This window comes from Corythoichthys intestinalis, chromosome 4, assembly GCF_030265065.1.
Source record: "Corythoichthys intestinalis isolate RoL2023-P3 chromosome 4, ASM3026506v1, whole genome shotgun sequence".
NCBI classification, from domain to species: Eukaryota; Metazoa; Chordata; class Actinopteri; order Syngnathiformes; family Syngnathidae; genus Corythoichthys; species Corythoichthys intestinalis.
The window spans coordinates 45,630,117-45,644,071 of record NC_080398.1 but is presented as its reverse complement, the minus strand read 5'-3'; the positions used below and the strand labels follow the sequence as shown (position 1 = coordinate 45,644,071).

The window sequence follows — 13,955 nt, the reverse complement described above, 5'->3', positions numbered from 1 at the left end:
GTATGCATCAAATTTTGTCTTTATAATGAATGAGTAAAGTGACATATGCTGTAGTCAGCACATTTGTATTTTTCTTTTGTATGGCAGGGTTCCTGCCACCCTCCTCAAAGTTAATCAGTGCCGGTGAAAGCAATACAGACCTCCTGATATAAACGAGGTGTCATTCAACTATTTGTCAGTCGACATATCACAAATGTTATGAAAGTATTTTATAAAGGTTGAAACGTTACCTAGTGTTGCTTTATATAAGATCCAACACAAGAATTTTATAATAAAATATTAATGCTCTGCTTTTAGCTCTTTATGTAATTTATATAACTCTGAGAACCATATCACTCATGCATGCAATGGCAGATGTCAAGTGAAAAGGGTGTGCAGCATTGCACGTCTTGAGCGGGCGATGATAAATGTGCCTTGCTCAAGGGCCCCTAACCGGTGGCTGTTGTCTTTGTAAAAGCACATTTATTGGCTTTTGTAATTAGTTTATGCAAATGTACCTAATGCAGGCTTTAAGATTTGCTTAAGTTGGAAAACGTGGCTGTAATTTGACTGCATAACCTCATTTCAAAATATTTCAGAGATGATAGTAATAATGGACTGAGAAAATCCACTTCGGACGGTCTGTTTTACTTAACTGAGCTTTACAGGCGTATTAATAACAAAATGCAATCCGCTGACAGTCTGATAATGCAGCGTGAAGAAGAATTAAGCAGAATTAGTGTCTGTCAAGTAAAAAAAAAAAAAAAAAAGGAGACACTTCAGCTCTCACTTGCTGAACCATTGCCCTCATCATTTAATTGCACGCTTCACCTTGTCTTCAAGTAACTTTCATGCAAAAAGTATGCATGTGAAGTGTCTGCTCTATGTCATCATGAAATCTAACATGAACAAGACACAAGTTCTCCAGAAGGTCACAGCTGACATATTTCGGTTTGAGCTGATTTGGCAATAGGCAGTTTGAAGGCAATATATCAAATTAAGTTTATCAATTTTTTACTGTTTGCCCATCCTCATATTACATGTTAATTGATCGGAAGTAAAAAAGTTTAAATACTTCTACTTTGTACTTGTCATTTTACTCAAAGTACAAAAACTTACTGTACTGTTAGCGTAGTTTGGTAGCATATACAGGTGTCTGCATTTTAACAAGGAATAATTTTGAGTTGACTTGATTACTTTACTTTTACTCATTTTTTGAAAACAGATTTGCTCCTTCTGCTCTTCGGTCAAAAAATATATCACCAGAGAGGTCAAGCCAACCACTCAACTTGGATCTTTGGTTGAAAAACAGGAACAGTTGCAATAAGGAGGAATGTGAACCAAAGAGCATAAACAAACACAAACATCTCCAAGAAGCAAAACATTCCCCATCTATGGCCTTATTTATGAGAATTGTTTGTTGTCGTCAGATACAAAATGAATGATTTGTGACGAATACAGTGGGTTGCCAGCCTAAAAACACAGGTTCTGGAATTCAAATAACATCTAATATGAAAAAAAAAACCACAATGTGCTTTTTTTCAGTTAACATTAGCGGGTTTACTTGTTCTCGACTGCCCAAAGGGAGGGCTCTAGCTCTCGCTCACTTTGTTTTTCTTGGCGAGGACAACAACTATATTGCCACTCCAGTCCGTTTATACTTGCGGTAAGAGGACAATTTCCATTTAAAGAGTATTATGTCAGAAAACATTATTTGTATTAGACATTTAACTCACCAACCGGACGATGTAGTGAAATATGGCTTGCGAGCCTCTACAGAACACAAACACATGCCTCAAATAAGCGGCGCAGGGATGCAGACGGACCTGGAAACCTTATGTTTCATGATGTTGAACAAAGAAGACTTCATATTAATACAATGGAGGAGCTTGTCAAAAAAGTGTTTATTCCATAATCCGAACTGTGAGTGTGTTAATAAATACATGAACGCCTGACCAACTTCTCAATGTGGTGCATGAGGTACATTATCAGTGTGCAGTCTTACATATTCTTGAAAACATTGAATCAACCTCCACAGTTCAACGAGTGAATATGTTGGTCCTATACTTGTAAACGTTTTGAGAATGAAAGTCTGTGTTCTCATGTGGAAGGCTTTGGTCATTCCTTGTTTTCAGTCCTTTAAACAGTCGTTGAGTTTTTATAACAACTCTATATGCACTGTGGCATGTGTCTTTGTGTGACACACTACAGTTGAACATGACAAACATTCTGTGTAGCAAATGGCAAGCCGTGCTGGACAAAAACAATAACATTTAAAGGTGAGTTGAATCTCGACTGAAAGAATTAATCTCAGGCATATAGTGTGTTTGTTGCAGTCTTTTGTGTGCAGTTCTCATTCATTAATATTGTGTATATATTCTGCATGTATGTGTGTTTAAATGGTTGTGGTACTGGTCTTCATCTCCCTGGAGCACAGCAGTGTGTGCAGGTGTTTGTGTGTGGGAGATGGAGGCAGTAGTGGTACGTTTCACGTACAGACAAGACTAGTTGAGTGATGGTGAACGCTCTGTGGTCCACAGCAGCTCAATATAGGGCCACTTGGTCTGTAGGCAGCGCTTGACTGGAGTGTCATCGGTCCGTACCATGGGGTCTTCAAATCCTAGCACCAAAGCGGTCCCTTCCGCATACTCCACCTGAAACATGCGTGTATGCACAACACATACATACAGTGGGGAGAACAAATATTTGATACACTGCCAATGGGAAAACCCATTGACAGTGTATCAAATACTTGTTCTCCCCACTGTATGTCGATGTCAGTACAAACTTCAGGGGGATTTTAATGCAATTTTGACACATGGAATGATAACGTAAGCCCTCGTCATAATAAAAGCATTTTGTTCTAGTTGAGCCGTTTTTTAAACATCATCTCAAAATTGGTACGACTGTTCACGAGACATATGAGATCCTAACTTATCAAAATGGTGAGTTTTCATTCACAGGCCTGACTGGCAGGGTACTAAAAGTCAGCAATTTTTTTGGAAACACGCCAAATTCAGTAAATGACTAATAACTTCCTGATACAAGGTGCAATCTTTTTCATATCTGTTATGCATGTGAGCTATCCGAGCCTGAACACGACTGCATTGAAATATTACCCATTAGGTCTAGCGCCCCCTCGTTTGAACAGGAAATCCCCTTTTTTACGAGAAAGGCCCCTCCTCCTCGGGCAAAAAAAATCAATTCATCTCAAACCAGCATCAGGGGAGCCTTAAGACATTTGATCAGGTATCTGGTGAAAAATATTGAGTTTTCGTTGAGGCGGCAGGGTCCAAACAGGAAAGTGAAAAGACCCTCGGCATTTTGTCTCTCACAAAATTTTTTGAACAGTCATAACTTGACTGATATACATCATATCTGCGCCAAACCTCCCATGCTTGTTGAGAGTCATACCCTGAAGGGTCCTGTATGGGTCATTTGCTTCACCTCTGTAGCGCCAACTAGTAGCAGCAGAATTTGAAGCCTTAACAAGCTCCAAAACAAAATGGCGCAGTGGCGCTACCTTGAATTTTTCAAAAAGCAAACAAATTACATAAATGCCAAACCAACAAACACTAAATTAGGCAATGCAGATTGCATTTAGCTGACAACTAGTCCATGGTGTATACTGCCTCTTGCTTGAAGTCAGCATTGACAAGCACACTTACAATCCTTCTGAAAATAAGCGGTATAGAAAATGTATAGATGGATGGATGGGTGGATGCGTAACAAATGGCAGCACATTATTCATGTTAACCGCACTGTAGCGACAGTGTTAGGGGGTTTTCATATACAAGTTGAGGGAATATAGAATGAAAGTTGTGTTATTGTCTGGGACATATCGTGTCTGGAATGTATCGTGTCATCCCACCGTACAAGTGATCTTCTCATCCAGTCAAACACAAAATGATGGCTATACATTAGAAGGATACAATCACAAAGAAAAAAATGACACATCTGACAATTCAGAATTTTAACCTGCAGTTGCATAACTTAAAAATAAGCAAGCCCTTCCAAGTTTTTTGGATCGCTGTTTTGCATAACGACACGAGAAAACTGCGCAATATATCAGATCTAAAGGTAAGGTATTTAGCCAGCATCAAGGGATTAAAAAAAATAATGTGAGATTTTTTTTTTTTCTTCGGGTTTTTGTAACTTTGGAAAAAAAGTTTACTGATTATTTAAAGGACTCACAAAGCGAGTTACTGTAAATGTTAAACTGGTTTAACACAAATCAAAGTAGGGCTGTCCCTAACGACTAATTTTTTCTCATTTAGTCAGCCGAATAGATTTTTGATAGATCCCCCCCCCCCCCCAAGCACTAATTTAGCAATGACATTTTTGTTGACGCTTATTAATTCACAAAAAACATTTTGGAACACTTAAACTCTTTATTAAAGTACAAATAAACACGTAAATAACAATAATAAATCACAAATAAACAATGGTCAAATGCTGATAGCATTAACCAGTGCAAAAGAATTGAATGTAAACAGATTCAGAACACTGACTTCGCCTTTCAAACATGATTCAAAACAATTATTTATTTAAAAAAAAATCCAGCATTAATATTATAGTATGCTACTATATATAATAGTATTATAATAATTATTCATTGCCTATCAGATTTTTCATAAAGGGTGTAATTTTAAAGTTTTTTTTAGTGTAGAATCCGAATTCTGAAGTATGTGGTATTAATTCCAGAAATCGTTATTTATGTGATAAACATCACATGCTTTTATGTAATTTAAATGTTCACCAGAAGTACGTTCGCTAAACCGCTAACCGTAAGCTTTACACTCCGCAAAAAACAAACAAACAAACAAACAAAAAAACACTTTTCGTCATTGCATGTGGTGTCAGTAATAGATTTGTTTTTCTTTCTTTCATTTTTTTCGTTTGCATATGCTGTTAACCAGCTATTTTTAATGTTTGAAGTGTCACCTTTTAACCGCAAGTTTGCGTTTTGGAGAAGACCGCCAATTTTTTTATAGCAGAGTTAAGTAGGTTGTCTTTTTGCCCCAGTAGTCTCAAAGTAGCAATGCTAACGTTTACAGTGTTTAATATAGTAGATGTGTTTCCTTATTTTTTATGTCTGAACTTTTAATTCTACGGCATATTGATGACCAATAAACATCTGTGAAAGGAACTGGAGTCTCATATGCCATCAACACGCACAATCAAAATGTATGCACGCAAGCGGTGATAAAACGCAGCAGTGAAAATTATCGCCCTCATTTTTATTTACTGTGGGATTAATTGACTCATTGCATATCGCGACAGGCTTACAAACTTCAATAAAACATGTCGTTAGTTCGCTAGATAGACTTAAGATCTGCCAATTTGTTGTCTCCTGTCGTCTTCCAAAATTACAACTGGGTGACGGCGCTTTAGGTGTTCATTCACAGCCCATGTGCAGCCTGGTATGCAAGCTTGGCATTGAAGGGACAGGACACAACAGTGTACCCTCCTTTGTTTCATTGAAATAAGTCAATGTTTTGGCCACTCTGGTGAGCTTTTTTGGCTTTGTGCCACTTTCCCCGGTTACATACCGACAGTCCGACATTCTCAACTTTCCATGGATATATATTTTTTAACCCTTTATTAACCGCCGACAGGATGTTGTGCTCTTCGATGCATTTACGTCATCGATGACGTCGACTATGTCGACGAGTCGGGACGGCTCTACATCAAAGCATTATTAGTTAGGATAAATCTTTTTAAAAGTCATTCCTAATAAATGTGACAACTGCAATGCCTTAACCAGTAGCTAGTCTTTGCTATTTGGCCAAGCTTCTTCTTATTAATTTTACCTTCTAGTTGCACAGTCAGAACATACGTTTTTCCTCATTGTGTGGGGTCCCTCACATTTTAAATATTGCTACCTATGTACCCTTCTTGAACAAAAAAACCCTAAAATGAACATTTTCCAAATAAACCTGTCACATTTGTGAAGCACACAATAAAATCTTTGCGGTAGTCGAAAAACAAATATAGATCCAATGTGTCCCAATGGGAAACAATATCACTTGATTTAATTTGTTTCCTGACCCCAGCCACAGACAGTGGCGCTATCAATCTCTTTTCAGTGTTATTTTAGAGCAGACACACCCACTTGTGCAGACATACACATATATACCAGCTGCAGGGATATGAATAATACTTTTAGGAGCTGTTATACCCATTTGTGTCGATTAAAAGGAATCGCTACTGCAACATAAGAAGCGCCTTGCAGTGATGTGCTTAAAAATGCCCTTGCATTTGAAGACTTGTGTTGGTTCACCTCCGACAACTTCAGGTAGACATACATGGTCATATGACAAATGATAAAAAAAGTTGTTGCTTCAGAAAGGGATATTCCTGACTACCAGGTTTGTCTGCAGCGACAGATGCGCTACACACACACTGACAGTCATCCGTCATACTAAACCTGCCGGTGACAATTCATCACAGCCGTGCTGTTGGCACTCGCCTCTCTGCCATAATGGCTTTGCAAACAGGAGGAAAGGCTATGGGTTTTTGGATGACTGGACAGGCGATTGGGCTTGCAATAGCTACTGTTTATTCTGGAAGGTTAAGGTACCGCCGACAGTGTGTGTCTTTGTGACAGAGTGTGCATGAGTGAAGACAGGTAATGAAGATATGCAACATGGATAGAGACTGTTTAGGAGAAGGAAGCATCATCGTCTTACCCTCTCATTGTGGTTAGACTGTTTGAGCCCATTATAGTGATACACGGTAAATGAGTCCGGGATTCCTGAATCCTGGAACACAGGTCGGGAAACAGAGTGAAAAACATGCTGGAGAGGCTCTCCAGCCAGAACATAATCGCACAACTGGAGGTTAAGACCCAGAAGTGGAACATTTTTGACTGCAAAGCTCTGGCAGCAAACTTACAATCCTGCATGTTACATTTTAGTGCATTTTTAAAGCCCTGAAACAAAGCGTAACTCCAATTACCACAAAGGAGCCAAAACTAGAACAGCAATGACACTTTTGCTGAGTTAAGCTTATATGTGCAAGATGCAAATAGGGTGTGTTGTCTGTGCGCGTGTTCAGTTTCTTGTGTTTGTATGCCTTTGTATGAAATTCAAACCCTTGACCCAATCCCACGTGTGTCTGCTTGTGCGACCACTTGGCTAATGGCAGTATAATTTCTTTGCAGCTCCTCTGGTGAGTCCCTAAAGCCCTGATCACTTTAACACAGTTCCCTCTATCTCTGTCTCATAAAATACGAAGGCTTAACAGCCCTCTCTAAACTCTTTAGCAAGCAGCGTCACGATTGTGAACACACGCATAGATTTCACATGAGACACCACAGGAATGTTTTGGCGCAAAAGCCTTTGATTAGCTAAAACAGCACTTGGCCACGGATATCGAAGCTCATGTGAAGGTGTTCTCAAACTGATTGTTTTTTAACTACGCTAAGCACAACTAAATAAGGATTGAAGGAATTTGTGTGTCCACCTTTGTGCACATACCTGATCAGGAAAGAATTCCAAGAGGAATGGGGCCAAGAGAATTATGCCCAAATTCTCTGGATCCAACTTGTTCTTGACCAGACTGACACTGATGAAGGAATGGGGGAAATAAAGAAAAAAGTTAGTTAAGAATACAAGGAAACATCACGTCAGCGCCCAGTGAAACCATGTTTTGGTGAGCGCTAGCGTGTTTTCACAAAGACTGTGGTGCAACTAAATATACCTCTTTCCAGACATTCCTGTGTGTTAGATCAGCGTTATTATTGTTATTACGGTGCAAATGAAATAAGACTTTTTTCGATTGCCTTTTAAGGCAGCAGGGAGAGAATGGACTCCCTCTACTTGTGTAGTGTAGTTAAGTATGATGTATGTGTGTGTGTGTATTCGTGACGTGATCATTTAAAAGTGGACTCGATGCGGTATGACAATGCGTGCAATTCCTTGGAGCAAGTTGCAGTTTTTCCTCATGTCTAATCCATCTTTGTGTCTTGTGCACTAATGCAATCAGCTGATGTTTTCTCATCTGTGATTTATAGCCTTGCGTCAATCTGTTTCAATGCAGAGACATTGTGCGTTTATCTGGCAGTAGTCTAAGGAAGTCAGGCTTATTTCAACACAACATTCATTGAACTTGTTTAAAAGGCCCAATTTGATTTCGATATTAGCAGCTTTCTGACAATAGAAACATGAGAACAGAGCAAGGTAGCTTGTTATTCTATATATTATAGACGTAAATTCAAAATTTAGTAAGTAGAACGTTAGGAAGTTGTAGTTATGTTGTTAGAGGTACTATACAGAGTTTGTAACTTTTTTTTTTTTTTTACTCGCGACTGCCACCACTGGGGTAAAGCGTAACTGCAGCCTATTTTAAACTTGTGCATGGTTGCATGAGCGTGAACACAATTCAATGAGTTTTGGCCTCAGATATGTAAAAACAGCAAATGTTGTTTACTGTTAGTATTGGAGATAGACCGATTATCGGCACAGACATTTGGAAATTTGACTTGTATCTGTATCCGCCTTTTTTTAATCCGACCGGGCGATATGAAAAAATCCATTTAAAACCTGGTTATTTCAGCTGAGATGCAGCCGTGCCCCTGATTGGTTAAATGGTAAATGGAGTTAAACTTGTATTACGCCTTTCCACCTTTTTAAGGTCCTCAAAGCGCTTCACACTATATCCTCATTTAGGTACTGGTGACGCGGCACCAGGAGCAACGTGGGGTTTTGTATCTTCCTCAAGGATACTTAGACGAGTTCATCAGGCATTAAAAGACAAGATTTTGGAGCTTGAGCCAATGGGGTTAGCCTCTAGCATCAGATCTCCTCCTTGTCAGCCCTATACTATAATGTGGAGACATGTTTGCATAATGTTTCATCTACTGTAAACAGATATGAATCCCCATTTATTTTAACTATCACCATCAGCACGAACATCCTTATTTTATCCTGAATGTATTATGTTTATAACCTTAATAACTGGACTTAAATTTATTCGAATAACGGTGACAACACTATAACAATGATAATGACAGCAAAAGCAACAACAATAACGACAACGACAACAATAATAATAATAATAAAAAATAATAATGCTAGTGACATCAATGGTAGCAATAATGACTTATGCAGCAACTACACTAAAAATAAGGATTTTAATTCATTCGCTGCTGAATCCCTATTTATTTTAACTATCACTATCAGCACGAACGTCCTTATTTTATCCTGAATGTATTATGTTTATAACCTTAATAACTGGACTTAAATTTATTCGAATAACGGTGACAACACTATAACAATGATAATGACAGCAAAAGCAACAACAATAACGACAACGACAACAATAATAATAATGATAATAAATAATAATACTAGTGACATCAATGGTAGCAATAATGACTTATGCAGCAACTACACTAATAATAAGGATTTTAATTCATTCGCTGCTGCCCCCGGAAGTAACGCGAGCATTGTTAATAGTTTTTGACATACACAGTACAATTTATAAATCCCTTCTTTATATTAGCTCATGAGTAAACGGAATGATTTAAATGCTATCAGTTGACAGAATGGACCTTCAAATTATGATCGAGCCAAGTAGATTTGGAAAAAACGATAGTTAAGCTAGCCTATCCTCTGCATTGCCAAAAGGTGGCTGTTCCAAGAATGGCAAAACCTGATCAAAAAATAATCTTAATATAAATACCAAGTCTCCTGTGAAGGGAAGATTTTCCTTAGACATTTTCTTTCTTCCGTTCTTTTTCTTTTTTTAGTCCAGCACTCTAAAAGTGCCAATTTATGTTACATTGGCTCTTTACCTCATCCATTCAAAATCTTGGCCTCTTTAAATGGAACCTCGAACTTAAAGACTTGTAGGCTCTAATAAAAAAATCTATAACATTCAGTACATGTTTTGACCTACGGATGGCGCCATATTTTATGCGCGCAATGGACGCTCGGGGTGATGACGTAATTTGTCACTCACTAAACGAACACTACCGGTCTTCTGCAATTCCTTCTACGCGGAGAGATGTCCAACACATGCGCACATCGGTTAAAAGCACAGAGTATTTAACATTTGTGTTTTTATTGAGTCTTTTAATATCTTTTCATTGCCTCAAAATACTTTTTGCATGTGTTTCCCTCTCATACTTTTAAGCATTGTGTTTTCTTGTGGTAGCTTTCAAGCCGATTGTTGATCTGTTGACTAGAGCTGGGAATCTTTGGGCACCTAACGATTCGATTACGATTACGATTCAGAGGCTCCGATTCGATTATAAAACGATTATGGATGCACCCCCTTCCTTTTTTTTTTTTTTTTTTTTTTTTTTAATGTTTTGTACATTAGTTCCAAAATTGTTCATAAATACTCTCAGGCTAAACCAAACTACTATTTCAGTATCAAGTTAACATATAACAGTAAACAAATATACAAAAATAACAGTAAATAAAAAACTCCAGTCCCCATTCTGTATCAGCAGCTTTGAACTACATTCAATTAATTTAATGATGTGAATCAACTGTTAAAGTTGTAAAAATTGCTCCCGTTATTCCATAATTTCCCTTTTGTCTACTTTCGACATGTGAAAGTTTAAAAACTATTTTAAAGATAGATTCAAGTCAATATTTTACCAATTTAGGAGTATTTTAGATAAAAAGTTAATTAGGTCCGCTTGGAAGGTTCGCTACAACAGCCTTGCAGGGAAGTGTACTGCTTTAAGATGGCGGCCGTTTACTAACGCACGCATCTAGCTTTTTGTAGATGTGCTGCTCACGCTACCGAATCGATATTGCATCTAGTCCTATATAAATTATATCTACCGTAACATTATGTGGATGTACTTTGTAGCAGCTTGTCGCCAGCAGTCAGGTATGTTGTTGTGTTTTTTTATCTCGTGGCATGAGTTGAGCTAGAGCCGTGAGTTGAGCATTGGCATTACCTGAGGGGCCGGGTAATGAGAAGCATGATGTTTAGCTACTCTCGCACCGTGCCTTATTGCGTACCGAAGACCGCGCGGCTCGCTGAGTGTGTTGTACTTCCGCTTTACTTGGCATATTTCAATAATCGGAATTTGGATGTTTGTGAATCGTTCTCGAATCTTCCACGGCCGAATCGCGAATAATCTAAGAATCGGAAATTTTGCACACCTCTACTGTTGACCACATTAGTCACGTAGAGTATTTAAACCACCCTTATTTGATATTACTACGTTTAAGTATTTTTTTAAGGCATCTTTAGTATGTTCTGTCTGTATGCATCTAAACAAAACAAGGTAAAAGCGCACGGTAGTACTTTGGGTTTAAATTCACTTCTTGTAGGACGTTTCGCCAGTGTAACACATTTTGGCAGAAGAATGGTTTTGTCATACACTCGTCTCGTCTCATCCCGTCTTACCTGTTCATTTTGTTTTTGCTGCTCGCTTTGTGAAATATTGACAGTGCTGTCATGCACATTAATGTTCCTCTTGGGTTCAAATTGAATCCTCTCGGGTTTAAATTGAATGGGGTTGAACAGATGACATGTTTATGTCACTAGAGTCATAATCTGGAAGCCCTGCAGCGTAACCATGTGACGTCACCGCCCTGCGACGTTAACAACAATGGTGACTTACAAGTTAAACTAATTTTACAAATTGGATAATAACGACAACATCAAGAGGGTTTTTCATATCAACTCATATTAACGTTTATCTTTTAAGAACTACAAGTCTTCCTATCCGTGGGTCCCTTTAAGAAATGGTACATATGCTATGAGTAATTTGTGATTAGCAGTCAGTTAAAAAAACAAATTTAACTTAAGAGTTACGCTAACGGTTTTAATTCACCATCTGTTCAATATATCAGGCAAAAAACATATTTTTGCTTAATTTAAAATAGCAAGACATTAATACATCTAATTCTTTGATGGCTGAGAACATCTATCATTTGTTCACAAGTGGCCAGAACAGCATCACACGAAAAACTAAAATAAGACATTGTGAGGCACATGGAAAGAACAGCATGCCCTGGTTCACTTAATAATAAATGCACAAAATGGGTTGTTTTAGATCATCACCACCAACTAACGGAACATTATTCAACATGATGTATTTTGGCCTGTTATACTCATGTTGTGTGGCATGTAAAGGGAAAGGAGTCCCCCCATGGTGTGCTCGAATATGTTGTGATGTGTTGGCCATCTGGGGCTCTGCAGAGCACATCATTGGTCAAAACACCCGGCTATGCCTGTCCCAGTGCAGGGCTTAACGCTCCTTGGTGGAAAACGTGCTCCTGTTTGAAGCAATACTTTTAACTGTTCTCCCCTCTTGCTGGCTTTCTTCCTGTCGTTAATGTTCTTCCTCTGAGCCGAGGATTCTGAGTTTTATTTATTTTTTAATCTTACACATTCACTATGAGTCGACTCTAGCTGTACTTTGTAGCAGTCTGGCAGTGAAACGTGAGCTGGGCCGTTGACCTGGCCTGGCCATGACTTTGGAGTGGGAACTTTAGAAGAGCTACAGGTGCCACACACACACTCATACGAGCAGCCGCGAAGACCAGCCGCAAGAAATGCAAGCACTTACTACTCTGGCTCTGAGACAAGGTCAAGGGCTTTCATCACTTCCTGTAGCAGACAGTCTGGGATGAAGCCGTTATCTGGAGGGAGAGACACAAAGGGAGACGGATGACCAAGTTGGACCAGGACACAGCTGTAGCTAAAAAAAATAAAATAAAAAAATAAGTCCTTCACCCATACTGCACACACGGTACATTCCACATGGGAATTAACATATGTGATGCAAGTCAAAATAACACACATATACACTTTGCCCTTTCTTCCAGACCTACATTCCATGGGCATGATGATCATTTTACCTGTAAGGAGATGATTAAATGCTAACATGTGCTTTTGAAGGCCCATCTACGAATATAGAATGCAGCTCTTTCAAACTTGAACATGTAAGCCTGTAGGCACTTATTTAGATGCATGGCCTATCTGTTTTGACCACTTCCCTCAACCCATCTCACCCAAAAACGTATGTGCAAACAGCATTAAGCATTTAACAGAGACCGTTGTGGCTGTGTTGTCATACCTCCTGGGAGAGCAGGGCTCCCGACAGAATTTTTTTACTAAGAATACCGAGGCCCTGAGCTTAAATTTTAGGGGTGGAAGTAGAAAATTTAGGGGCGCTAAAGTAAATCGACGACTAAATAAATATAGATTTGCATTCATTTTCACCAGGAACGTTAAAGCTCAAGAGGAGATGTCGCAAATAAAACTCCTGCATGTTTATGAGACTTTGAAGTGTCATATATAATATTATATACTTACATATTAATAGAATTTTGTCTGTGTGTGTCTGTGTGTGTTCGTTCCCTATGGACTCCGAAACGGCTGGGTGGATTTTGATGAAATTTTACACAGTTGTACTTTATGTGTCTGGGAGCGTCTAAGATGGGTTTGAACTCTGTAGGCTTCCATTTAGTGTGGACAATTAATTCGATACTCCAAAAATTAGCAAAGAAAATGCGACCTGATTGTGGAGGCGACAGCACCATTTTTGGGCAAAAGACACTTCTCTTGCGATTGCAATGTCACATTTGGCTTTCAAACTTTACGCTTTTGATGTACACATTTAAAATGTGGTGAGATGATACCTTGGTGCTTTGAGTACTCTACAACAAAACGCTGGATTAAAAAAAAAAAAAAGTAAAATTTTCTGAAATATTAATAAGGGATTTGTTTCAGTTGACTATCTTTATCTCTATGAAGGCGATTTTGTCTGCATGTTCGTGTGTTATGGATGCCGAAACGGCTGGGCGGATTTTGACATAATGTTACATACATAGTTGTACTTTATTTGTCTGGGAGTGTTCTGAGATAGGTTTATCTCTGTAGGCCTCCTTTTAGCGTGGAAAATGCATTCGAAACTCAAAAGATTAGCATAGAAAATGCCAATTTTCACTTTTTCAACCGAGCAACGCCAGACCATACTGCTCGATAAATCCGTCCAG

At 38.6% G+C, this 13,955-nt stretch overlaps 1 protein-coding gene across 1 annotated transcript in view; it reads right to left on the bottom strand.

The window, feature by feature from the left end:
- Positions 1-1,788: 1,788 nt before the first annotated feature.
- Positions 1,789-13,955, bottom strand: part of mindy3 (MINDY lysine 48 deubiquitinase 3) — a 36,916-nt gene continuing 24,749 nt past the window's right edge. Inside the window, exons 13-16 of the mRNA XM_057834543.1 lie at positions 12,524-12,596; positions 7,461-7,548; positions 6,672-6,743; positions 1,789-2,633 (exon numbers count right to left, since the gene is read on the bottom strand). Coding sequence (XP_057690526.1) covers positions 2,484-2,633; positions 6,672-6,743; positions 7,461-7,548; positions 12,524-12,596 — 383 coding nt within the window. The 3' untranslated portion in view covers positions 1,789-2,483. The remainder of the gene's footprint in view (positions 2,634-6,671; positions 6,744-7,460; positions 7,549-12,523; positions 12,597-13,955) is intronic.